General features: G+C 45.8%; 1 protein-coding gene across 1 annotated transcript; it reads right to left on the bottom strand.

Moving 5' to 3' along the window:
* On the bottom strand, positions 1–22,199 carry LOC136572030 (phospholipase A2 inhibitor and Ly6/PLAUR domain-containing protein-like). Its single transcript, XM_066572649.1, has 5 exons — positions 22,085–22,199; positions 21,052–21,165; positions 11,654–11,800; positions 765–905; positions 1–327 (listed from the first exon to the last, which is right to left on the bottom strand). Exons 1-5 carry the CDS (start codon positions 22,137–22,139, stop codon positions 140–142), a joined length of 645 nt encoding a protein of 214 aa, XP_066428746.1. The 5' UTR covers positions 22,140–22,199; the 3' UTR covers positions 1–139.
* Between the last annotated feature and the right edge of the window lie 4,802 nt (positions 22,200–27,001).

Below are 27,001 nucleotides of genomic sequence, written 5' to 3'. Positions count from 1 at the left end.
TACAGCAAAAAAGTTTATTCATGTATTAAAGATATTTGTCAGCCAAGGGTTATTAGAAATAGAAACCTGACAACATAAAGGAACCCTATAAAATATCCCATCCTGTAAACTTCTCTTCTTTCAGGATCCTTTACAACTGTTAGAGAAACAATTTCAGCAGTAGAAGACACAGAATGGCTGGAGTCAGGACGACTTTATGGGCACTTATTGCACTACTAGTGCAGGTAAATGTAGATTTGATTGTTGATCCTCCAGCAGTATAAGAATGGCTACCAAGATCACATAAGGACTTTGTTGCGCATCCTCGCACGGCTGTTGACAGTAATCCTGCAAAGATACACAAAGATTTTATATACCACAATATGAGGCCTCATAAATGAAGATGGTCAAAAAAAAAACACTGGCCTTACATACCCTAGCAACCAAGCAAAATACAACTTTTTCATAAATTATCCTAGAAATAAAAGCTTTGCTACAATTGGGCAGACTTTTTTGATTGAGGTCTTCCATAAATTAGGTTTATTTAGTATGTTTTCTACCCCACTTAAAAAACCCAATAAGCTATAAGATGTCTGCATGTGGAAATGGAAATTTTTTTCTTCTATTGGCCATACTAGTAACAGCAAATACTTTTACTGGCCCCTAAATGGGCAGTCGAGGACTATTTAGTTCACTAGTTAAGTGTTTGTAAGAAATCTTATGTAGAGATCAATCATAGTTAAAGGTTCTCAATAAAGTGAAGTACAAAAATTAGTTATTGAAACCTGGTATTTCTGTTCCCTGGAGAAGACACATATTCTCATCTGCTGTACATTGGATAGTATCTGAGGTGTAACACCAGGTAGATTGGGCAGAAACGCAGGATTGGCAGATTACTCCATTGGGGTTATGGCTTTTTGTGGGAACTAGAAGAGAACAGAAGAAAAATAAAAAGATGACTTGTATTCACAGCACATAAACCATAATGTATAAACGTATGAAGAACCTTCATCATCCACCCTTCAAAGTGATAAAACGGTTGTCCCTCTGTTAGAGCCTATTAGCATCACAATCAGGACACTTCTTGGTCACCTTCTCTATACAGTAGAAAGAAGTCAGTGATCTTCCATGCAATACACAGACACAAGAGGTCCTTCATAGCGAGATCAACTCAATACAAGCGGTCTCTAACCTATCAACAGAGAGATGATTTACTACATGAACCACCAGTGATACCTATATATTACCCATCGGGCAATGATGGAAAGATGTTCTGCAGGGCAGAAGTCCCATTTAAATCATTCACCTCAATAATAAACACTGAATGGCCCCTTTATTAGAGACCCATCTGGTAATGCTTTGGACATTCTTTGACCTTCTAAACCACAGAAGTTTCTTACGATGTAGATTCCACATGGCACTTAAATCATTCTACAGGAATATTGGCCAATGCAGACAGAAAGCTTCTTGGAGCTGTCGCAAATTAGATAGAGATACTGATGGGCTCTGAATAGCTGACAGGAAAGGTTCATCGATCCATGCTGCTTGCAAAAAAACTGACCTCTCACCCCACGGTGCAACAGAAATCTGGATTCATTTGACCAAATGGTGTTTTTCCACTGCTCAGTGATACAATTTTTCCACTCATTTACGCTCTGGAGACTCACCTTTCTGTTTCTCTTTGACACAATGGTGCTGGAACTGCTCATCTGCTGTCATAATATATTTATGCTAAGGAACAGTGAGTTGCACATTTGGACAAGTTCGTTGGAGCACCAGTATTGTTTTGGGCTGCTCTTGACTGTGCTGCACCTATTCATTAGGATGATTCATGACATCCTCTTCTGACCCCTTTTAGCAATGAGTTGTTTTTGTCCACAGGAAGTATTTACCCAATCTCTTCATTCTTGGTATACTCAGTAACTGTGTTATACAAAAACCCCAAAAGGTTGGCAGTGAAATACTGGCCGTGGTGTCACCTTGTGCTCCTGGGACCCATAGTTTTATGGCTTTCCAGGAATACACTGCCACAGGTGTGGGATAATTGAGTTTGCTGGGTATAGAGTTCTCCAGTGAGCCAATCACCACCGAACATAAATACCTGCCACTCTGGGTAGAGGTTTCTGGTTTCTGTCATTTCCCTCCCAGCACCCTTGTGTTTGCATTTATGCATGTTTGTCTGTAGGTGTGAATAGTGGCATGTTCTGTGTGTCTGAGCAGGTAGCCAGACTTGTGGTGAACAGTCCTGTTCAGTATGTGTTGGTGTGAACAAAATGTGGTCTGAACAGTTCTGTTCCATGCATTCATTTGCGTGTTGGTGTGAATGGTGTCCTGTGCTGCTTGGATTGTTTACCATCTAGGGCAGGGGTGTCACTCATTTTCACCGAGGGCCACATCAGGCTTATGGTGACCTTCAAAGGGCAGATTGTAAGACTTTATAGTAAGGGCTCATTCACACAAGTGTATTTGCGCACATAATATGCAGTGAGTAGAAGCCATTGATTTTTAAGTGTTCCTTCACATGATGTATCTATTCGTACTGCATGACATTTTGTTACGTACTACGCACCGCAATAGCCCATTGAAGAGAATGGGTCCCGCAAATACGTGGTAAATGTGCAGGAAACCTATGTATTCACTGCATATTTGCGCACCATCTCAATGGGCCCATTTGCGTTCTTTTTTGCGTGCCCAAGTATGTAGGCATAAGCGATTTTCGAATGCGCAAATACGCAGCGTATTTGTGCGACCGAAATAAGATTATGCCCGTGTGAACGACCCCTATAGTGGCCGCAGTAGTAATAGTGTCCCGTATAGTGGTCACAGTAGTAATAGTGACTCTCGGAGTGGCCCCAGTAAAAATATTGACCCCCACAGTGGCCCCAGTAGTAATGGCGACCCCCCTCCCACAGTGGCCCCAGTAGTAACAGGGTACCCCACAGTAGCTTCAGTAGTAATAGCAACCCCCACAGTGACCCCAGTAGTAATATATACCCCGTCACTTGTAACCCCTCAGCAATATTATCCCCATCAGTAATATTAACACCACCAACCAGCAGCAATATTAACCCCCCAGCAGCAATATTAACCCGCCCCCCACACACAGCAATATTAACCCCACACCCACCCAGCATTAACCCCGCCCACACACACACCGCAATATTAACCCCGCCCACACACAACACAATATTAACCCCGCCCACACACACACAGAGCAATATTAACCCCGCCCACACACACACAGCAATATTAACCCCGCCCACACACACAGAGCAATATTAACCCCGCCCACCCACACACAGCAATATTAACCCCGCCCACACACACAGCAATATTAACCCTGCCCACACAAAGCAATTTTAACTCCCCCCCCTCACACACACACACAGCAATACACACACACACAATATTAACCCCGCCCACACACACAGCAATATTAACCCTGCCCACACACACACAGCAATATTAACCCCCCCAGCAGCAATATTAACCCTGCCCACACACAGCAATTTTAACCCCCCCCCCCACACACAGCAATATACACACACACACACACAGCAATATTAACCCCCCCCCCCCAGCAGCAATATTAACCCCCCCCCCAGCAGCAATATTAACCCCCCCAAACCATATACTTACCTTCTCCTTGCAGTCAACGCCCCTCCCACTCTGCTCACGCTGAGCCTGGGTGAGAGTGTAGCCCAGGACACTTCCCCTGTGTCCTCTCCTGCGGCACTGAAGAGCAGGGGACTCAGGGGAGGAGGATCCTGGCTGCACACTGATGTCAGTGTGCGCTGGGATCAGCGGTAATAGCGCAATTACTAGTGGGGACCCGCGGCACCCTAGCTGGTAATTGCTTCAGTGGTCAGCGGCTGTCGGCACCCTGTGGGCCACATAAAATGAGGCAGCGGGCCTTGTGTTTGACACATGTGATCTACGGAGAGCCAGGTCATTAGGTTCCAGCATGGGGCCATCCCTATTGGGACAATCACCCCGCTTGCAGGCAGGACTCATGGGGTAAGTTGTCTAGTGAGTGTAGGGACTTCCTAGACAATGAGGACCCTTGTAATGGGCTAGTGGACTTAAGTATATTGGCCAAAATATGAACTAATACCTCATATAGTAGCATTTCCATCTGTTTATGTGCAGGTATGTCTGGTAAGTGTTTGGGGTGTTTGTCAGTCATTGTGCCATGTCTGCTAGCGAGTCCCATTTGTAGTTCACTAGTTCAGGTATGAAGGAAATGTAACACTCAACTAGTCTAGCACTGATGACCAGGCCTTTTCAGAAGTCGCAAATGTCCCATTTGCACGGGACAACGCTTGTTTAAATGAGCGCACACGTGACGTCACCTAGTTGTTCACGCTCGTGCAGAATGTTTAGACAGGCAGATAATCGCTGAGAATAGCTACCTTCGTGCGCACGTTTCGTTAAGTGCTTCATATTCTATGCAATGATTTTTATGCGGGCTGAAACTGAGTGACAAACTTAAAACAAAGGATTCTGATATTCAGAAAATTTGTTACTTGATTTTATGCTGCACTCTGTGGTCCCATGTCTAATATCCGTACATGGACGCTCCAGTTATGAGAGGGCTGAGGACTCTAATAAAGGATCCATTCTGTGTACCTTAAATGTGATGCCAAAGCACAGGTGGTCCCAAGTAAAGGGATAAACTTTATGGGGTCACTGTTTATTACAGGAGAGTAGAGATAAGCGAGCGTACTCGTCCGAGCCTGATAATCGTTCGAGTATTAGGGTATTCGAGATGCTCGTTACTCGAGACGAGCACAACGCGGTGTTCGAGTCACTTCCATTTTCTTCCCAGAAAATCTTGCCTCGTTTTCTGGCCAATAGAAACACAGGGAAGGCATTACAACTTCCTCCTGTGAAGTTACAGCCCTATCCCACCCCCCTGCAGTGAGTGGCTGGGGAGATCAGGTGCCACCCGAGTATATAAACTGGGACCGCCCACGGCTCGCCACAGATGCACGCTGAGAGACATTAGGGAAAGTGCTGTCTTGCTGTAGCTGCTATAGGGAGAGTGTTAGGCTGTTATCTTAGTCTTCAAGAACCCCAACGGTCCTTCTTAGGGCCACATCTGACCGTGTGCAGTACTGTTGAGGCTGCTTTTAGCAGTTTTGCACATTTTTTTTTTTTTTGTATATCGGGCGTGCAGACCATAGCGTCCTCAGTCTGCAGTCATTTTACTGAGTATAGGGGCAGTACTGGTGAAGCAGGGACAGTGGTACAGGGAAAGAGATATACTGGCTATATAGGCAGTGGACTTTTTCAAAAAAATTGGAAAAAAAAATCTTTGGGCTGCCTGTGACCGTGTTCAGTTTACTGCGTGTCTGCTGGGGGTACTAGTAGTCGCTCATTAATACCCAGCCTGGCGCATAATTTTTTCTGGCTGCACTGTGCTTTCAATAACCACAGTCATCCTCCAACAGGGAAATCCATATACAGGCTATACAGGCAGTGGGCTTTTTCCCAAAAATTGGAAAAAAATACTATATTTGGGCTGCCTGTGACCGTCTTAAGTTTAATGCGTGTCTGCTGGGGGTAGTAGTCGCTCATTAATACCCAGCCAAGCCTGTGACCGTGTACAGTTTACTGCGTGTCTGCTGGGGGTAGTAGTCGCTCATTATTACCCAGCTAAGCGTTACAGCAGGCTTGCGCATAATTGTTTCCTGGCTCTGTGCCCGTTACATGATCGCCGTCATCCAGCCAGAGGGAAAGAGTATACATATATACGCTGCATACGGTGTCTGTCTGGTTTTTCACCTCACCATTTTAAAAAATTGAAGCAAAATACTTACGGCCTACCACTGGCCTTTGGCCACCTGACTGGTTCTGCCCTGTGAATTCCAGTAGCTCAGTCATACGCACCTAGGTCTGACTACAGGCTTGCGCATAATTGTTTCCTGGTCTGCTGTGCGTTCCGTAAGCGAAGTCGGCCTCCAACCAGAGGCCAATAAGCGGCACGTTTAATTACAGCGTTCTGTTTCTGCTCTACTCGTAATACACCATGCTGAGGGGTAGAGCTAGGCCTAGAGGACGTGGACGAGGACGCAGAGGCCCAAGTCAGGGTGTGGGCACAGGCCGAGCTCCTGGTCCAGGTGTATCGCAGCCGACTGCTGCGGGATTAGGAGAGAGGCAAGTTTCTGGGGTCCCCAGATTCATCTCACAATTAATGGGTCCACGCGGTAGACCTTTATTAGAAACTGAGCAGTGTGAGCAGGTCCTGTTGTGGATGGCAGAAAGTGCATCCAGCAATCTATCGACCACCCAGTCTTCTACGGCGGCCACAGCTTCAACTCTGAATCCTCTGGCTGCTGCTTCTGACACATTCTGAGGAGCAGGCAGACTCCCAGGAACTGTTCTCGGGCCCCTGCCCAGATTGGGCAGCAATGGTTCCTCTCCCACCGGAGGAGTTTGTTGTGACCGATGCCCAACCTTTGGAAAGTTCCCGGGGTCCGGGGGATGAGGCTGGGGACTTCCGGCAACTGTCTCAAGAGCTTTCAGTGGGTGAGGAGGACGATGACGATGAGACACAGTTGTCTATCAGTGAGGTAGTAGTAATTTCAGTAAGTCCGAGGGAGGAGCGCACAGAGGATTTGGAGGAAGAGCAGCTGGACGATGAGGTGACTGACCCCACCTGGTTTGCTAAGCCTACCGAGGACAGGTCTTCAGAGGGGGGGGGGGGGGAGTGCAGCAGCAGGGCAGGTTGGAAGAGGCAGTGCGGTGGCCAGGGGTAGAGGCAGGGCCAGACCGAATAATCCACCAACTATTTCCCAAAGCGCCCCCTCGCGCCATGCCACCCTGCAGAGGCCGAGGTGCTCAAAGGTGTGGCAGTTTTTCACTGGAAGTGCAGACAACCGACGAACTGTGGTGTGTAACGTTTGTCGCGCCAAGATCAGCTGGGGAGCCACAACTACCAGCCTCACCACCACCAGCATGCGCAGGCATATGATGGCCAAGCACCCCACAAGGTGGGACGAAGGCAGTTCACTGCCTCTGGTTTGCACCACTGCCTCTCCCCCTGTGCCCCAACCTGCCACTGACATACAACCCCCCTCTGAGGACACAGGCACGAGTGCCTACCGTCCTGCACCCACACCCTCACCTCCGCTGTCCTCGGCCCCATCCAGAAATGTCTCTCAGCGCAGCGTCCAGATGTCGCTAGCGCAACTGTTTGAGCGCAAGCGCAAGTACGCCGCCACGCACCCGCACGCTCAAGCGTTAAACGTGCACATTGCCAAATTGATCAGCCTGGAGATGCTGCCGTATAGGCTTGTGGAAACGGAGGCTTTCAAAAGCATGATGGCGGTGGCGGCCCCGCGCTACTCGGTTCCCAGTCGCCACTACTTTTCCCGATGTGCCGTCCCAGCCCAGCACAACCATGTCTCCCGCAACATTGTACGCGCCCTCACCAACGCGGTTACTGCCAAGGTCCACTTAACAACGGACACGTGGACAAGCACAGGCGGGCAGGGCCACTATATCTCCCTGATGGCACATTGGGTGAATTTAGTGGAGGCTTGGACCGAGTCAGAGCCTGGGACCGCTCACGTCCTACCCACCCCCAGAATTGCGGGCCCCAGGTCGGTGCTGGTATCTGCGGCGGTGTATGCTTCCTCCACTAAACCACCCACCTCCTCCTATGCAACCTCTGTCTCACAATCAAGATGTGTCAGCAGCAGCACGTCGCCAGCAGTCGGTGTCGCGCGGCGTAGCAGCACAGCGGTGGGCAAGCGTTAGCAGGCCGTGCTGAAACTACTCAGCTTAGGAGAGAAGAGGCACACGGCCCACGAACTGCTGCAGGGTCTGACAGAGCAGACCGACCGCTGGCTTTCGCCGCTGAGCCTCCAACCGGGCATGGTCGTGTGTGACAACGGCCGTAACCTGGTGGCGGCTCTGCAGCTCGGCAGCCTCACGCACGTGCCATGCCTGGCCCATGTCTTTAATTTGGTGGTTCAGCGCTTTCTGAAAAGCTACCCACACTTGTCATACCTGCTCGGAAAGGTGCGCCGGGTCAGCGCACATTTCCGCAAGTCCAAGACGGACGCTGCCACACTGCGGACCCTGCAACATCGGTTTAATCTGCCAGTGCACCGACTGCTGTGCGACGTGCCCACACGGTGGAACTCTACGCTCCACATGTTGGCCAGACTCTATGAGCAGCGTAGAGCTATCGTGGAATACCAACTCCAACATGGGCGGCGTAGTGGGAGTCAGCCTCCTCAATTCTTTACAGAAGAGTGGGCCTGGTTGGCAGCCATCTGCCAGGTCCTTGGAAACTTTGAAGAGTCTACCCAGATGGTGAGCGGGGATGCTGCAATCATTAGTGTCACCATTCCTCTGCTATGCCTCTTGAGAAGTTCCCTGCAAAGCATAAAAGCAGACGCTTTGCGCTTGGAAATGGAGGCGGGGGAAGACAGTATGTCGCTGGATAGTCAGAGCACCCTCATGTCTATATCTCAGCGCGTTGAGGAGGAGGGGGAGGAGCATGAGGAGGAGGGGGAAGAGACAGCTTGGCCCACTGCTGAGGGTACTCATGCTGCTTGCCTGTCATCCTTTCAGCGTGTATGGCCGGAGGAGGAGGAGTAGGAGGAGGATCCTGAAAGTTATCTTCCTAGTGGGGACAGCCATGTGATGCGTACAGGTACCCTGGCACACATGGCAGACTTCATGTTAGGATGCCTTTCTCAAGACCCTCGCGTTACACGCATTCTGGCCACTACGGATTACTGGGTGTACACACTGCTCGACCCACGGTATAAGAAGAACCTTTCCACTCTCATACCCAAAGAGAAAAGGGGTTTGAGAGTGATGCTATACCACAGGACCCTGGCGGACAAACTGATGGTAATATTCCCATCCGACAGCGCTAGTGGCAGAAGGTGCAGTTCCGAGGGCCAGGTAGCAGGGGAGGCGCAGAGATCAGGCAGCATGTACAGCGCAGGAAGGGGAACATTCTCCAAGGCGTTTGCCAGCTTTATGGCTCCCCAGCAAGACTGTGTCACCGCTCCCCAGTCAAGGCTGAGTTGGCGGGAGCACTGTAAAAGGATGGTGAGGGAGTACGTAGCCGATCACACGACCGTCCTCGGTGACGCCTCTGCCCCCTACAACTACTGGGTGTCGAAGCTGGACACGTGGCCTGAACTCGCGCTGTATGCCCTGGAGGTGCTTGCTTGTACTGCGGCTAGCGTCTTGTCAGAGAGGGTGTTTAGTGCGGCTGGGGGAATCATCACGGATAAGTGTACCCACCTGTCAACCGACAGTGCCGACAGGCTTACACTCATCAAGATGAACAAAGCCTGGATTTCCCCAGACTTCTCTTCTCCACCAGCGGACAGCAGCGATACCTAAGCAATACGTAGGCTGCACCCGCGGATGGAAGCATCGTTCTCTATCACCATCAAAAACGGGGACCTTTTTGCTTCATCAATCTGTGTATTCTATTAATCCTCCTCCTCCTGCTCCTCCTCCTGAAACCTCACGTAATCACGCCGAACGGGCAATTTTTCTTAGGCCCACAAGGCTCAGTCATATAGATTTTGTAAACATTTTTTATACGTTTCAATGCTCATTAAAGCGTTGAAACTTTCACCTGAACCAATTTTTATTTTAACTGGGCTGCCTCCAGGCCTAGATACAAATTAAGCCACATTAACGAAAGCGATTAATGGGTTTCACCTGCCCTCTTGGTTGGGCATGGGCAATTTTTCTGAGGTACATTAGTACTGTTGGTACACCAATTTTTTGGGGCCCTCGCCTACAGTGTAATCCAATTAATTTTTTGCCCACCTGCATTAAAGCTGACGTTACATCAGCTGTGATGGGCAATGCAATGGGATATATTTATGTACCGCTGGTGGCTTCCTGGCACCCACCCATGCTGTGGGTCCACAGGGAGTTGTAACTGCATGTGTCTACTTCTAAAGAACCCCAGTCTGACTGGGGCATGCAGTGTGGGCCGAAGCCCACCTGCATTTAATCGGACGTTACCTCAGCTGTGATGGGCACTGCAATGGGATATATTTATGTACAGCCGGTGGGTTCCAGGGAGCCACCCATGCTGTGGGTCCACAGGGAGTTGTAACTGCATGTGTCCACTTCTAAAGAACCCCAGTCTGACTGGGGCATGCAGTGTGGGCCGAAGCCCACCTGCATTAAACATAACATTACCTCAGCTGTGATGGGCAATGCAATGGGATATATTTATGTACCGCCGGTGGCTTCCTGGCACCCACCCATGCTGTCGGTCCACACGGAGTTGTAACTCCATGTGTACACTTCTAAAGAACCCCAGTCTGACTGGGGCATGCAGTGTGGGCCGAAGACCACCTGCATTTAATCGGACGTTACCTCAGCTGTGATGGGCACTGCAATGGGATACATTTATGTACAGCCGGTGGGTTCCAGGGAGCCACCCATGCTGTGGGTGCACACGGAATTCCCATTGCGGAGTTGTACCTGCCTGTGACTATTTATAAAAAACCGCGTTCTGACTGGGGCATGCAGACACCTTGACAGAATGAATAGTGTGTGGCACATAGGTTCCCCGTTGCTATGCCCACGTGTGCAGCTCCTGATGGCGGTGGCACAGGATTGTATTTCTCATTGCTTCTGTACAGCATTGTGGGCTATCGCCCCGCCCCTTTTAAAGAGGGTCGCTGCCTAGCCATGCCAACCCTCTGCAGTGTGTGCCTGCGGTTCCTCCTCATGGCAGACGCACTTCTAAATAGACATGAGGGTGGTGTGGCATGAGGGCAGCTGAAGGCTGTGCAGGGACACTTTGGTGTGCGCTGTGGACACTGCGTCGTGCGAAGGGGGGGGGGGGGGGTTGGTCAGCATGTAACCCAGGAGAAGTGGCAGCGGAGTGTCATGCAGGCAGTGATTGTGCTTTGTTGGAGGTAGTGTGGTGCTTAGCTAAGGTATGCATTGCTAATGAGGGCTTCTCAGAAGTAAAAGTTGTTGAGAGGGGGGGGGCACTCTTGCCGCTATTGTGGCTTAATAGTGGGACCTGGGAACTTGAGATGCAGCCCAACATGTAGCCCCTCGCCTGCCCTATCCGTTGCTGTGTCGTTCCCATCACTTTCTTGAATTGCCCAGATTTTCACAAATGGAAACCTTAGCGAGCATCGGCGATATACAAAAATGCTCGAGTCGCCCATTGACTTCAATGGGGTTCGTTACTCGAAACGAACCCTCGAGCATCGTGAAAATTTCGTCCCGAGTAACGAGCACCCGAGCATTTTGGTGCTCGTTGATCTCTAATGCTGATATTAAATTTTTTTTTTAGCTAATAACCAGATTGTGCTAATAACAGAATGACATGCCACCATTGTGGCCAGTGATTGGCTGCGGTGGTGACGCGTCAAAATAAGCATGACTTCTGGAGTGCAGTAAACAGATGGGTGGGGAATGAACAAACCATTGCCATGGGAGCCATGAAGTATACTGAAAGGAGAGTACAAAATTTTGGTCTATTGTAACTAACTCAATACTGTGCAGACCTGAGAGAAAGTGTGCCACATTATCGATGGCATCCGTAATTATGCAGAATGGAAATTAAGCTCTGTTAGTAAACTAGGAGCAGTAAAGTCTATGAAGAATCAACCAAATCTCATTTGTATGTAGAACAAAGCAGAAATGGATGACTTACCAGTTGGAAGAGTAGGAGTACAGTTGTCAGTGCTGCAGCATGATATGCCAAGCGCAATTCGTCCTTGCGTTATGCTCATGGTGCCGCTTAACTTGCATTCAGATGAAGGTGTGCATCCCCTGATCAGATTTTCAGACCTCACTGCCTCTACAAGTACAAAGATCAAACTTTTTTTATTTTTAAAATTTCACCCTTCTATCTGTGCATTTTGCACCTTCAGTATTCCGGACAACTTTCAGATTTTTGACATGTACAGATAAAACCTAGATTGTTAAATAAAAAAAAATCATACTGACCTTGTAAGGATTAATATTAAAATGAATGACTTATTAACAACTGATTAAAATTAGGGCCACATAAATCATATGACAAAACAAAACAAACATGGACTGACAACATGGATCGTGCTTAATAACCCAGTGACCGGGTGGTATGAGGGTATCGATTCCCCTCCAGTAGCCAGTCAGGTTAAACCCTATTAACAATATTAGGGGACTGGGTCACTAGTTTATAGCGGCACATCACATAACGTGGGATAGTCAGAGAGTATCAAATTTCCAGTTTAGGATAATAGAATAACTCAATTTATGATTCAGAACTGGAAACCAGCTGACTGTTTGTGTCGCCGCTTTCAATACACTTTTATACAGTAGGGATTTATATAACTGGTCAGATGTATGTATTTCACCATACACGGTAAGTAATCACTCAGGTGTTTTTGCGTGTTTCAATGTTAGCAGTAGAGAGATTACTTCACGAGGTAAGCAATCACTCAAGTGTTTTTTGGCGTATTTCAACGTTGACAATAGAGTAATTACTTCGAAGATAAGCAATCGCTCAAGTGTCTTTACGTCTTTCAACGTTTAGGAGTAAGGTAGTTGCTCCAACAGTAGGCAATTGCTCAAGTGTCTTTTCGTGTTTCAACTTTTAGGAGTAGGGTGGTTGCTCGACGCGTTTCTCCGTCCCTGTCTGGCGCGGTTCCTCAGGAGCAGGGCCGAGGATCGCCCTAAGGTATACGTGATTATCCCTATTAGTCCTATTGTGGTGATTCAGACCCTTGTTGGTAGTCCTTTAAATAATTAGACTATGTCAGTAATTAAAACAGAGTTCTCCTATTACTTCTCCCCCTGCCTTGGCTCAGAGACTAGGTGTAGGGGGTCACTGTGCTAGATAAATTAGCACAGAGAACAATCTTATCCTAGACATATTAATCAGAGACCATCTCTAGTCATACCGAGACCGGCTGGTGTGCATTAGTCTCAAAGTGAGTAGGTGGGAGTTAGACGTCCCAAATCCCTCCCCACAAGAGGGATATCAGAGAGCAAAGATTTCTCTCCTATAGCGCATAATGTATCATGCCCAAATGTAGCAGAGGGCTATCTAGGTGGACCAATTGGTCCAAGCACATTAGCTCTGGACTAATGTCCTGTTACAGCCTGTAGCCTGTAGAGGCTAGTCAGGCTCTTGGTCCATAAAAAGATCCTTGTTACAGATATGGATCAAGTATCCAAACGCGCCTATGTGGGTTAGCAGCAGTACCCAAGATGCAAGACAAAGCTGCGTTGCCCCACTAGCAAGGGGAGGTATAGTGCAGGTGGAAGAAAGGAGAAAAGGTATAGCGCCTGCGGCTCTGATGGTGAGTGACTGGCAATGAAGTCCCAGAGCTCACAACGGGGATTAAAAAGAGATGTAGCTCCTCCCATTTCCGGGGGCCTGTCAAAAGTTGGCCAATGTGCTCCCTTTCGGGGCGGATTTACTTATATGCAAATTAAGGTCAGAAGTGGATGCTGTCATAGAAGAAGATATCGTGTGGATGATTTATCACACATTATTCAATAAAGATAAATAGTCTGAAGGATGATCAAACATGGCCATGTTCAATGTTCAAGTTTATCCCCTATTCATCCCATGATAGGGCGGGGATAAGTCCGACACAGACCAGGAGTTACTTAGTGGTACAGTGGATGCTATAGACTTCTGTTGATGTTGTGAATCCATGGTTCAGATCGTTAGCAACTAAAGGTTCAGAGGAATGTAAAGGTTCAGAGGAAGCAATTGAAATTTAGGGTCGCGTTTAAACCAGAGTCCTCAGAGTCAAACGGAACTGCTCTAATGATGAAGATTTCCAAAGAGAGAGCGAAGGATTAAAGCAACGTTTTCTGGAGAGAGACTATCGAAGCAATATCATTGAAGACGCACTGAAACACGCAAAATCACAACCAAGACAAAATCTTCTAACTCCTCGACAACGCGACAATACAAGAACCTCAAGGATTATTGGGACTTTTGACACAGGAACGAAGGAGGTACGGCACATCTTGGAACACTATTGGACCATCCTTTCCAATGACCCAGATCTGAGAGACATCATACCAGCATACCCGATGATAACATTCCGGAGGGGTCATAACCTCAGGGATCATCTTGTCAAGAGCCACCTAACCCCCTACATGGCGTCTTGCCCATGCCACAGGAACTACGTCGGGAAGACTATTCAAGAGTTCCGGCATTGTATCCTGGGTCATATAGGAAATATCCGACGGCGCGAGAAAACACCACCAGCGGATCACTTCCTAACAGTCCATAATGGCAATCTGAATGATCTGAAATTCCAAGGAATTGAAAGCCTGCGAACCAATGTCAGACGTGGCAACACTGACAAGAAGCTTTTACAAAAAGAAGCGGCCTGGATTTTCAGACTAAATATGGTAACTCCCGCTGGTTTAAACGCGACCCTAAATTTCAATTGCTTTCTCTGAACCTTTACATTCCTCTGAACCTTTAGTTGCTAACGATCTGAACCATGGATTCACAACATCAGCAGAAGTCTATAGCATCCACTGTACCACTAAGTATCTCCTGGTCTATGTCGGACTTATCTCCGCCCTATCATGGGATGAATAGGGGATAAACTTGAACATTGAACATGGCCATGTTTGATCATCCTTCAGACTATTTATCTTTATTGAATAATGTGTGATAAATCATCCACACGATATCTTCTTCTATGACAGCATCCACTTCTGACCTTAATTTGCATATATGTAGGTTGACATTGAGTTGATCTACACCCGACTTCCCTACTTACATGCAAAAGAGTATCACTTGATCCTTAATAATTTGGGGCATACATGCTTTATATGATAACATCCCAGAGACCATCATCGAATGGGATCTGTATATCTTGGGCTCCCTGTCACTATCAGTCCGTTATCCACGGATATTTCTGCAAGTCTGGCCGTGATGTTTTCTCCTCAGGGGGATAAACATAGACATCATGAGGCTCAAATTACTTTGGAGCCTTGACAGTGCCCCCTCCGTGGCTGATTATACATGCCGAATGCCTGTGGGCGGTGGCACAACGCTGCAGCCACTCCCACGCTGCCTCTGTGACTCACCCCACTCCGTAACGGCTTACTCCGCCCACGGACACCGCCTCCAACTGACGACATCACGATGCCGCCCGCCCGCCCAATTGGGACGCACGGAGCGCGATGACGTCATTCTGCAGCGTCACATGCATTCCAGCGTGGAACGCGGAAGTACTACGCTCCAGAATGTGCTGCCAATCACGGCCACTTACTAAACAATCGGGAAGGCGAACTGAACACACTAGGAGCAGTTCTACTGTCCGGACTATAACCCGCATTAGAAAAGGGATCTGTTTGTACTGGGATAGACGGATCACATCGCTATTCACTTATATAAGTAAATCCGCCCCGAAAGGGAGCACATTGGCCAACTTTTGACAGGCCCCCGGAAATGGGAGGAGCTACATCTCTTTTTAATCCCCGTTGTGAGCTCTGGGACTTCATTGCCAGCCACTCACCATCAGAGCCGCAGGCGCTATACCTTTTCTCCTCTGGTCTCGGTGTGACTAGAGATGGTCTCTGATTAATATGTCTAGGATAAGATTGTTCTCTGTGCTAATTTATCTAGAACAGTGACCCCCTACACCTAGTCTGAGCCAAGGCAGGGGGAGAAGTAATAGGAGAACTCTGTTTTAATTACTGACATAGTCTAATTATTTAAATGACTACCAACAAGGGTCTGAATCAGCACAATAGGACTAATAGGGATAATCACGTATACCTTAGGGCGATCCTCGGCCCTGCTCCTGAGGAACCGCCCCAGACAGGGACGGAGAAACGCGTCGAGCAACCACCCTACTCCTAAAAGTTGAAACACGAAAAGACACTTGAGCAATTGCCTATCGTTGGAGCAACTACCTTACTCCTAAACGTTGAAAGACGTAAAGACACTTGAGCGATTGCTTATCATCGAAGTAATTACTCTATTGTCAACGTTGAAATATGCCAAAAAACACTTGAGTGATTGCTTACCTCGTGAAGTAATCTCTCTACTGCTAACATTGAAACACGCAAAAACACCTGAGTGATTACTTACCGTGTATGGTGAAATACATACATCTGACCAGTTATATAAATCCCTACTGTATAAAGGTGTATTGAAAGCGGCGACACAAACAGTCAGCTGGTTTCCAGTTCTGAATCATAAATTGAGTTATTCTATTATCCTAAACTGGAAATTTGATACTCTCTGACTATCTCACGTTATGTGATGTGCCGCTATAAACTAGTGACCCAGTCCCCTAATATTGTTAATAGGGTTTAACCTGACTGGCTACTGGAGGGGAATCGATACCCTCATACCACCCGGTCACTGGGTTATTAAGCACGATCCATGTTGTCAGTCCATGTTTGTTTTGTTTTGTCATATGATTTATGTGGCCCTAATTTTAATCAGTTGTTAATAAAAGTCATTAATTTTAATTTTAATCTATATCTGTGAAGGGCGTTCCTATGACCATATAGATTTGAAATACCACTGTGATTTTTGACCTTGTAAGGATGGGTAATTCAAGGAGCCATAGACCCAGTTCTTCCAAAGAGCATATAGGCATTTATTTAAAGCAATCCATCTTCACATGGCAAACAGAAAAGTCCATAGACATGTCCCTCACACAGTCCTGGCACAACTAACAACAGAACTGCACTGACCACCACACTAATTGCCCAGGTGAGCCTTTATAGCAGTGAATCCTCCCACAATCCTTTTCAGGAGTCCTATAAAGTCATTCATTTGCTGCTGGTCTGCCTCTATATCCTCAGAGCAGACACCCTGCTGCAGCTCCACCAGTGCAAATAAGTGCTAACAAAACATAATACATTTTACTCAGAACTTTTCCCTTAGCTGTAGTACATGGTTCCCAGGAAAAGAAAGAGATAGGTAAAGCATTAGGTGGCCAGCCTAATGAGAAAAGCAAAGAAGCATTCACACTAGAGATGAGCGAATATATTCGTTTCGAGTAATTACTCGATCGAGCACCGCGATTTTTGAGTACTTCCGTACTCGGGTGAAAAGATTCGGGGGGAGGCGTGGCGGAGCAGGGGGTAGCAGCGGGGAACAGGGGGGAGCCCTCTCCATCTCCCCCCACTCCCCGCTGCAACCCCCCACTCACCCACGGCGCCCCCCGAATCTTTTCACCCGAGTATGGAAGTACTCTAAAATCGTGGCGCTCGGGCGAAAAAGGGGCGTGGCCGAGTAGGTTTGCTCATCTCTAATTCACACCCATTCACACAAAAGTGTTGTATAAGTAAAGGAACCATGCATAACAACTAAGGTTATACATGTAATGCTTATGACAAAACAAAGAAAACCTCATACATCTTCACAGACCCTTGTACTTATATATTTTCTGAGAGTAGACACCTGGTGCATTGTCAAAATGCCACTCTTGTATATAGTACACAGGCGCCTTCATGCAATTTTGTGTCAAATTGTAATTTGTCATAAAAGATGCATTAAAACTGATACTAACAGCTAAAACAGCGCTTAAAAAAGTTACATGCACAATAACTCCTTAAATAGCAGGTCAATATTTGCAGAGTTCATACAGTATATATGCAGCAGCATCAATGTGATGTAAAACAACAAAACTTAATTTTACTTTTAGCAGTTGCCGTTTCTTGGTACTAATCGTTTTTACCCAGCTCCCGGAAATGCCAGGGCTTCCTGTAGAGCTCAACATTGAAACAACTGGTCAGTCAAGAATAATAGATAAGAAGCAAGAATCAGCACAGCAAACACTAATACAAAAACTAAGAACTTGCTGTTAGATCACAGGACATAAGATGCAAGTAACCAGATGAGGAGGATGAAGATGATGATTCAAGACTTCTCCAGAGCAGCGCCAGTCCTCTAGAATGCACTACCTCAAACTATCTGGGCAATCCCCCGCACAAAAACTTCAGGCGTGCTCTAAAAACGCACCTCTTCAGGGAGGCATACCATATCTCCTAAACCAAACCCTTCTTTACTCTGCCTGATAACATGCCTGCAATCCCTGGCAGCTGCAATCAACCGCCCCCTGCAGTCATACTGATTCAGCCACTATTAGGCTCAATTTTGACCATTTTGACATCTCCAGCCCCTTTACCTTTTGTATCACCCCATTGTTTCTAGTATGTAAGCTCGTTGGACCAGGCCCCGCACCCCTACTATTTCCATCAATTGATTACTACATGTAGCCATGGTTTTGTTTCTGTTCCCCCTGTCTTGTAAGCGCTGTGGAATATGTTGGCGCTATATGAATAAAGATTATTATGATGATTAAATTAAAACTGACAAAGGAGACTGAGACAGATAGTATTGAATAGAAATAACCAGAGAAATGTGTTTCCTAATGGTATCTCTCCTTGTATCTTCCCAAATCTCTCCCTGACACTTTCCCTAAGACCAGACACCCCTGTCCCTAGGTAGCCCTTAGCTATCCTTATCTGAAATGCTGTTCATGAAAGCAAGAGGGCACTAGGAACTATGTAAGAAGCCAAAGAAGCAAACAGAATAATAAACCGAGGGAAGGCAGAAACAAACAGGGAATGAACAGATAAAGGCCACAAAACTAGGAAACAAGATGGGTCTAGACAACCATAGGAACAAATCAATTTACTAGAACAAACCAGACTAAAACAAGGCACTAGAACTAAGCAAAGAATACTGAATATAAATGCACTTTGTTACTGCGCAAAATTACATAGAATGCACTGCACTCATCGCAACTGTGACACAGCTCCTCAGCCATCCCATAGAAACCATTCAGAGAGTGCAGGCCTCTTCCCATTTGTCGTATGTTGCAGAGTTCGATACTTCTGTGACCTGTTTGTGCAATTTTGAAAATTTATGATGTATATTTTTTAAATCTTCGTTTTCTTTTATGTATTTTTAATGTGACTATCCTGTCATATCTGTTTCTAACGGCATACTTCATTTTTATTTTCATGTTTCCCCTTGCCTTCTCTTATTGTTTATTCAAGTTTCATTCCTTGCTTCACTAAATTGCAGTTTTGTACTTGATAAAGGAGCATACGGGCTCCGAAACGCGTTGCACTCTGTCTTGTATACGTTTGTATACATTTAATAAACTATTATTTATTTCATCTTTAAGTTTCCAATTTTGTCCTCAAGTTCTGGTACCTCTCATAGCAACCTGGTCTACACTTGACCTTGCCTTGGGGCTGTAATATAGTTTGGGACACTCTGGGCGCAGGGGTTTTCTTCTCTACTTTCAGATAAATAAATAAGAGTTTATGATTTTTTTAAAAGGGGCTAGGAAAAAACGAAAATGGTAAAAAAAGGCTGGGTTCTCAAGGGGTTAATTCCAGCAATGATAAAATATATGTATTTTAAGTGGGAAAAAGTGAAAGAAAAGCTATATCAATTTGGTAATGACATAATTGTAGTGACCCACAGAAGTATTATTTATACTCCATGATCAATGCCGTTAAAAATAAAAAGCATGTCGAAATTGCAGATTTTGTTATTATATTCTCTAGCAAAAATGGAATAAACAGCAAATAAAATGTTATATGCTCCCAAAAATTGGATAAATAAAGACTAAAGTTCATCCAGCAAGAAGCAAGCCCTCATAGAGTTCTGTCAACGAAAAAATAAAAATGCTATGGCTCTTGGAATGCGGCGACAGAAAGGCAAAAAGTGTTTGTTTTTTTCTATATAAAAATAGCAAAACATAAAAAAAACTGTATAAACTTGTTTTTGCCGAAATCGTGCCGACCAGAGAATAATGCTATATCTTTATGTATTTTGCACACTGAAGGCCTTAAAAATGAAATCTCATTTTTTTTCCCCAATTCCCCCTAAACAATGAATAAAGGTTATACAATACATTAAATACAACTTGTGGCTATATCAGAGGAGAATTTAAAAAGTTCTGGCTCTAGGAATCCAACAATGAAAAGAACTGAAAAATGAGCAGGTCATTAAGGTGCAAACAGGCTTCATCACTAAGGGGTTAAGTGCTTTTAATTGATGTGTTGGCACAAAAAAAGTATTTTCTCTATACTTTTGTATTTTCTGCACACTTCCTTCTTGTGTTCATCTATCCAGAGGATTGGTCAGGAGTAGAGATGAGCGAACGTACTTGGCCACGCCCCTTTTTCACCCGAGCACCGCGATTTTCGAGTACTTCCGTACTCGGGCGAAAAGATTCGGGGGGTGCCGTGGGTGAGTGGGGGGTTGCAGCGGGGGGTGGGAGGAGAGGGAGAGAGAGAGGGCTCCCCCCTGTTCCCCGCTGCTACCCCCCACTCCGCCGCGCCTCCCCCCGGCGCCCCCCGAATCTTTTCACCCGAGTACTGAAGTACTCGAAAATCGCAGTGCTCGATCGAGTAATTACTCGAAACGAGTACGTTCGCTCATCTCTAGTCAGGAGTTAAAAAAAAAAAAAAAAGGCTGGAAAACCCCTTTAACCACTGAAAGGAGTGCACACTGTAAATATGCATCAGATTTTTGTGCTGATTTGCAAAACGGACATATTTAGGTCTATTCTGCTGCTTAGATCGGAGGAAGGGAAGAGGCCTTTACACAGCATACATGTATATATGAGAGAAATACATTTGCTTTTAACCCTTTCCTGCGAGCCTCACATTAATTACTGGACTAATATTTTACATTCTGTTGGATAACACTGTCTGCTCCGGTGCACAGCGCCACCTGCTGGTTGATGACAGATCATCCTTCTACTGTGATAGGGAAGTGTATTTTTCTCTGTTTACGCCTGTTTATCATTATGGATAACCTACAGAACCACAAGATAACTACTCCAGTTTGGAAAAACTTGAAAGTACTAAGTGTCCTGCCTGATAATTAATATATATATATATATATATATATATATATATATATATATATATATATATATATATATATATATATATTGAGAGATTGTATTTATTTTTAGTAGACTAAGAAACTCCATTAAAACTTCTATATAAAATTCGGCATTCCAGTGTTTGAAATTCTACTCTGGTCACCAAGACCCAAATAGCCCCGGTCATGAAAGTGTTTGTCATATAACTCACCGCCAAGGACTCGTGAATGTACAGACCCACACATAAATCCAACCGGACAAGTTACGCTGCTGCCTGAGCAGGTTGAGGATGTAGATGAACACTTCGTACATGAGAGAGCAGAACCTAGAGAGATGTCACACAGCACACAGTCAGCACATTTATCACTAATTACACTCTTGTTTTCTGCTGCAAAGTAACTGGGATCAGCGGCATCGGAGACAGAAGTCTAAAAGCTCATCTCCCAGTATGAACAGGAGGAGAGGTAACATCTGTCACACAGACTTATACTGCTATAGTAGAAGTATTCATATGTCTTATTACTGCCACAATTCCTGTTATATATTATTTTCTATCATTATAAGGTCACATGCACACCGATGATAATTCTGGATGATTTTCGGATCCAAAAATCAGTCTGAAAATGGGACAGGAACAGCGTCCATTCATGTGAATGTGTATATGCAGCATGTCCTAATATTGTCTGATTTTCAGATGAGAATATCATTGTCCCACACATCAGACAGCACAAGGACGGGATGTCTGATCAGAGTTGTGCTAGAGAATCTCAGCCACAACTTCTTTAGTGCCCGTGTGCGTGTACCCTAAGGGTATAGTTACACTTCCATTTATCAGTTGTAATTCCATCTTTGTTCCATTATTTTGGAGCAGAGATACAGAATTAAAATGGGAATAAACATTTCTGCTTGTTTTCTCCTTTGATTTCAAGGGGTTTTCAAAAAACACGTAAGGCTTTCAGTTTTCTTCGTTTCTATTAGTTCATTTTGTGCCATTTGTTCCATTGAAACACGGAAACCTAATAGAGTAGAAGCGGACTAAAAACTTTCAGCTTTCTTACTGCCTTTTTTTTTTTCTTTAAATGCATTGAAAACACTGAGGAAAAAACGAACATGCTTGTTTCAAATTTAATTACATTGCTCCAAAAAAGGAACAGAGATGGAATTATGACCCGCAGCACTAATGGGAGTGTGATTGAGAAATCCACAGAAATAGAGCAAATACAAAGGCAAATAATTCAACCTACTTGTTGCTGTAAGAGCCGAGAAGAGGCTCAGAAATCCAATCAGAGAAGTCATCATTTAGCACAGGTGTTCTCGAGAAATGAAAACCTTGGATGAGCCTCCTGATTTATCTGTTTTTTTGGGGGTGGGACGCAGGAGGAGCTTAGTAGTTTCTAAGAAATGAAAACCAGCTTACTGGAAAATAAAAGTTACAAGTTACCTCCCATCACGCCGTTATCTTGATTATAAAGAATGTATCTCCAGTAAATCTTATACTGGTTCTCTATTATACAAATAAAAACTAAGAGACATCTAAGGACTAGAGATGAGCAAGCACCAAAATGCTCGTGTTACGGTATCCTACCCGATGATACGTCAGCCCGGGTTGCCCTAGAACTTACCTGCAACCCCTGTCCCTGCCTACTTGCCTCCACTCCTGCCTAACCCCAGGCAGGCACCTGGGCGGCGGTCCCTACACACGCTAGGCACCGAGGAGGGATGCTGGCGTACCAAGATGGAACAGGGTAGGATACCGACAGGAAGGGGAGATGAATAAACCAACAGAAAATATAGCAGACCGAGGCAGATGGATAACTTGGCAGATGGATAACCTGGCATATAAAGCAAAGCTGAGACACAGGAGACTGTCAGAGGCAAGACACTAGCACACTGGAACAGAAACCAATAACTGGCAGTGAATGGACCTCACTGCCAGCCTTATAAACAGAAGCCTCCGCCCAGGGGCGGAGAGGGGGAAGCGACGCCTTCCAGCAGAATCTCATAACAGGGACTCGTGCACAGAGCTGCACTCACAGACGCCCGCGCGCACGCCGCCGCCCGGAGCCACGAGCGCGCGCACCGCGCTGACCAACCACCTGCGGCCCCGGCCGCATGGTAACATTACCCCCCTCTGATGGGAGACCTCCGGGACACCGCCACCATATGCAGGCCTATCTGGAAACAGTCGGTGGAAACGCCGCACCAACACTGGAGCATGAACATCACGTGCGGCCACCCAGGAATGATCTTCTGGTCCGAAACCCTTCCAAGACACCAAATATTGTAGGGTTCCTCGACACAGACGAGAATCCAGGATCTCCTGGACTTCGTATTCAACTTCATCCCGGACCAGGGTGGGCGGAGAGGGACTGGAGGTGGGCATCACCGAAGGGACAAAAGGTTTCAATAAAGACTTATGGAACACCCTGTGAACCCTCCATGTAACTGGCAAACCCAGTTCGTAGGCGAGCGGGTTCACCACATGTGTGATGACAAACGGACCCACGTAACGTGGCGCCAGCTTCAAGGATGGGATCCTTAATTTGAGATTTTTAGAAGACAGGTATACCTTCTGTCCCACCCTGTAAGGTTCAGATACAGACAGACTCTTCCCACTACGCAACTGCATACGAGTCCCCGTTGCTTCCAAGTTTTTCTGTACCTATTTCCATACTCCCCGAAGCGTATCTGTGGCGACATCCGCTGCAGGACAGACCGAAGAAGTAGGGATTGCTGTAAGGAAGCGAGGATGCTGACCGTATACACAAAAGAATGGAGATACCCCAGTGGAAGAACAAGTGCGGTTGTTTAGCGCAAACTCTGCCAACGGCAGGAACTCTGCCCACTGATGAGCCTTTTTCGCTTGCAAACAACCGTAAATATTGCACTAAATCCTGGTTCTTCGGTAATCTCTAAAACGTAACCTTTATTCAAAGTCTCGAATAAAAAGGATTTGTTTACTCAAAATCCTAGCTTACAGACACACGAACAAAAAAAAGAAGGATTTAAAATCTAACCCCTATCAACTGATGGGGAAAGAGCAACCAATGAGCCACCTTTGAAAAAGTGTCTGGCAACAATAGTACCGGAAAATCAATAATTCACAATTCTTCTTAAGTTTCTAGTCAAAAAAACTTGAGATTAAAAATATAATCAAGTTTGGCTCAATGGAACTAAACGTACTGTTCCCACCTTCGTGAACAAATACTACAGCTATTCAATATGGATGAATACTGTCAATTTTATCAACAGGCCGTGGTTGTGTATCTAGAATGTAATTAGACATGCTTTTTACGGCTAGTCGAAGAAAAGATAATAAATACAAAGCTGACAATAGTCAATCACTATGGCTCAACATAAAGTCTCTGTGAGCCTATGGCAAACAGGCCAAAAAAGTGCAGTGCATCAAGCTGCTAAATAGGTTCTTAATAGGGTCCAACGCGTTTCCGCTACGGATAACGTAGCCTCATCAGGAACCATCAGAGTTATGAATCAATAGGTCAGCTATAAAGTAATCGGTAAGTCCCAAAGTGGGGAGCTACCCTTCTTTAAATAGAAGGAAATTAAACGGTCCTATCACTTAATAAGGACAGATAAGCCCAGTTTCCCCCAAAATAAAGTTGCAGGGGTAAGATTGAGAGGCTGAGGCTGGTTGCTGCCATTTTTTATTTTGTTCCTGCAACTCTGTTCTGGGGGAAACTGGGCTTATTTATCTTTACCTAGTGATAGGATCGTCTATCTCCTCTCAGTGGATGAAGGGTATCTCCCTACCTTGGGACTTACCGCGTTGAACCCAATTAAGGACCTATTTAGCAGCTTGATGCACTGCACTTTTTTGGCCTGTTGTTTGCCATACGCTCACAGAGACTTTATGTTGAGCCATAGTGATTGACTATTGTCAGCTTTGTATTTATTATCTTTTCTTCGACTAGCCGTAAAAAGCGTGTCTAATTACATTCTAGATACACAACCACGGCCTGTTGATAAAATTGACAGTATTCATCCATATTGAATAGCTGTAGTATTTGTTCACGAAGGTGGGAACAGTACGTTTAGTTCCATTGAGCCAAACTTGATTATATTTTTAATCTCAAGTTTTTTTGAGACTAGAAACTTAAGAAGAATTGGGAATTATTGATTTCCCAGTACTATTGTTACCAGATACTTTTTCAAAGGTGGCTCATTGGTTGCTCTTTACCCATCAGTTGATAGGGGTTAGATTTTAAATCCTTCTTTTTTTTGTTCGTGTGTCTGTAAGCTAGGATTTTGAGTAAACAAATCCTTTTTATTCGAGACTTTGAATAAAGGTTACGTTTTAGAGATTACCTGAGAACCCTCTCTGTGACGAATTAATTATACATCCAGGTGTTTTTCCTGCTACTGTGAAATCTTGGTTCTTCCGCTCAGTCTGACCATTAGTTTGCGGGTGGAATGCTGAAAAGAAGGAAAGCGATGTTCCCAGGTTTCTGCAGAAGGCACGCCAAAACTGCGACACAAACTGAACCCCGCGATCAGATACAATGTTTTGGGGAACTCCATGTAGGCGAATTATTTCTTTTACAAAAATCTTGGCAAATTCTTTTGCCGAAGGTAGCTTCTTTAACGCCACAAAATGTGCCATCTTTGAGAACCGGTCGACCACCACTAAGATAGTGGTGCACTTCTGGGATTCTGGTAGATCAGTGATAAAATCTACCGATAACTGCGACCATGGACTGGAAGGAACCGGTAGCAGTCTCAGAGGACCCTCTGGAGGACGCCGCTGACTCTTATTGCATGCACAGAGCATCCCCTAACAAAGTCGTGGATCTCATGAGACATGCCTGGCCACCAGAAGTGTCTGGAACAAAGATCCAGGGTTCCCTGAAACCCCGGATGCCCTGCGAGAATCGACGAGTGAGATTCATCCATGATTACAAGACGTAAGGTCTCTGGCACAAACCATCTGCCCTCCGGCACCCCCGAAGGAGCGTCCTGCTGAGCATTCTGTAGTTGAGGGATGAAGTTAAACTCTACAGCTGCCACCACCACGCCAGGTGCCAAGATATTCTCGGGGGTCATAGTCTCACTTTGCGGCACTGCAAAACTCTGTGACAGGGCATCCGCCTTCACGTTCTTCTCTCCTGGAATATATGTCACGACGAAATTAAACCTGGCGAAGAACAACGCCCACCTGGCTTGACGAGCTGTGAGTCTTTTAGCATTGGCGAGATATACCAGATTCTTGTGATCAGTATACACAGTAATTGGGTGTCTAGCACCCTCAAGATGGTGTCGCCTCTCTTCTAAAGCCCATTTGATAGCCAGTAATTCACGGTTACCCACATCGTAGTTGCGTTCTGCTGAATTAAACTTCCGCGAAAAGAACGCACATGGGCTATACCCAGATCTCCCACTGACTTCCTGCGACAATACTGCTCCTGTCCCCACCTCAGACGCATGTACCTCAATGAAAAAGGGTAGTCGTGCGTCCGGCTGTATTAGCACCGGGGCAGTCGTAAATGCCCTTTTTAGATGACTAAAGGCCTCAAGGGCTGCAAGCGACCATTTTACCAAGTCGGCCCCCTTCTTAGTCAGATCGGTCAGGGGTTGAGCAATAACCGAGTAATTCTTAATGAATTTGCGGTAAAAATTTGCAAAACCTAAAAACCGCTGGAGAGCCTTAAGGTTGTCTGGTCTGACCCATTGGGAGATTGGTGCTACTTTATCAGACTCCATCTGGATCTCCGTGGGTGAGATCACATAACCAAGGAAAGATACTTGTTTAGAACCAAATGTACATTTCTCCAACTTGACAAAAAGTTGATACTCGCGCAAACGGGTCAGAACCAACCTCAGGTGCCGCACATGTGAATCCCAGTCAGGAGAATACACCAGAATGTCATCAAGAAAGATGACCAGAAATACCCCCAGGAAGTTGTGAAAGACCGCGTTCATAAAACCCTGAAACACAGCGGGGGCATTACAAAGTCCGAAAGGCATGACCAGACATTCAAAATGTCCTAACAGGGTGTTGAACGCCGTCTTCCATTCATCTCCCTCTCTAATGCAAATTAAATTGTAAACCCCCCTTAAGTCCAGTTTGGAGAACCAGTGGGCCACTACCACCTGATTCAACAAGTCAGGAATTAGGGGCAAGGAACACTGGTTCTTCACTGTGA

The sequence above is a fragment of the Eleutherodactylus coqui genome, chromosome 6 (genome assembly GCF_035609145.1).
Source record: "Eleutherodactylus coqui strain aEleCoq1 chromosome 6, aEleCoq1.hap1, whole genome shotgun sequence".
NCBI classification, from domain to species: Eukaryota; Metazoa; Chordata; class Amphibia; order Anura; family Eleutherodactylidae; genus Eleutherodactylus; species Eleutherodactylus coqui.
Note: the sequence above shows the minus strand (reverse complement) of the source record. Positions and strands in the feature narration are given on the sequence as shown.

What these genes read in the sequence shown, in the direction of transcription:
- LOC136572030 (XM_066572649.1), bottom strand. Translation starts at nt 22,139, where the DNA reads ATGATGACTTCTCTGATTGGATTTCTGAGCCTCTTCTCGGCTCTTACA. An exon ending in ACATTCACGAGTCCTTGGCG is followed by an intron (nt 11,801 to 21,051) that starts GTGAGTTATATG and finishes TTGTACTTGTAG; the next exon opens with AGGCAGTGAGGTCTGAAAAT. An exon ending in CCAGGGAACAGAAATACCAG is followed by an intron (nt 328 to 764) that starts GTTTCAATAACT and finishes GTATCTTTGCAG; the next exon opens with GATTACTGTCAACAGCCGTG.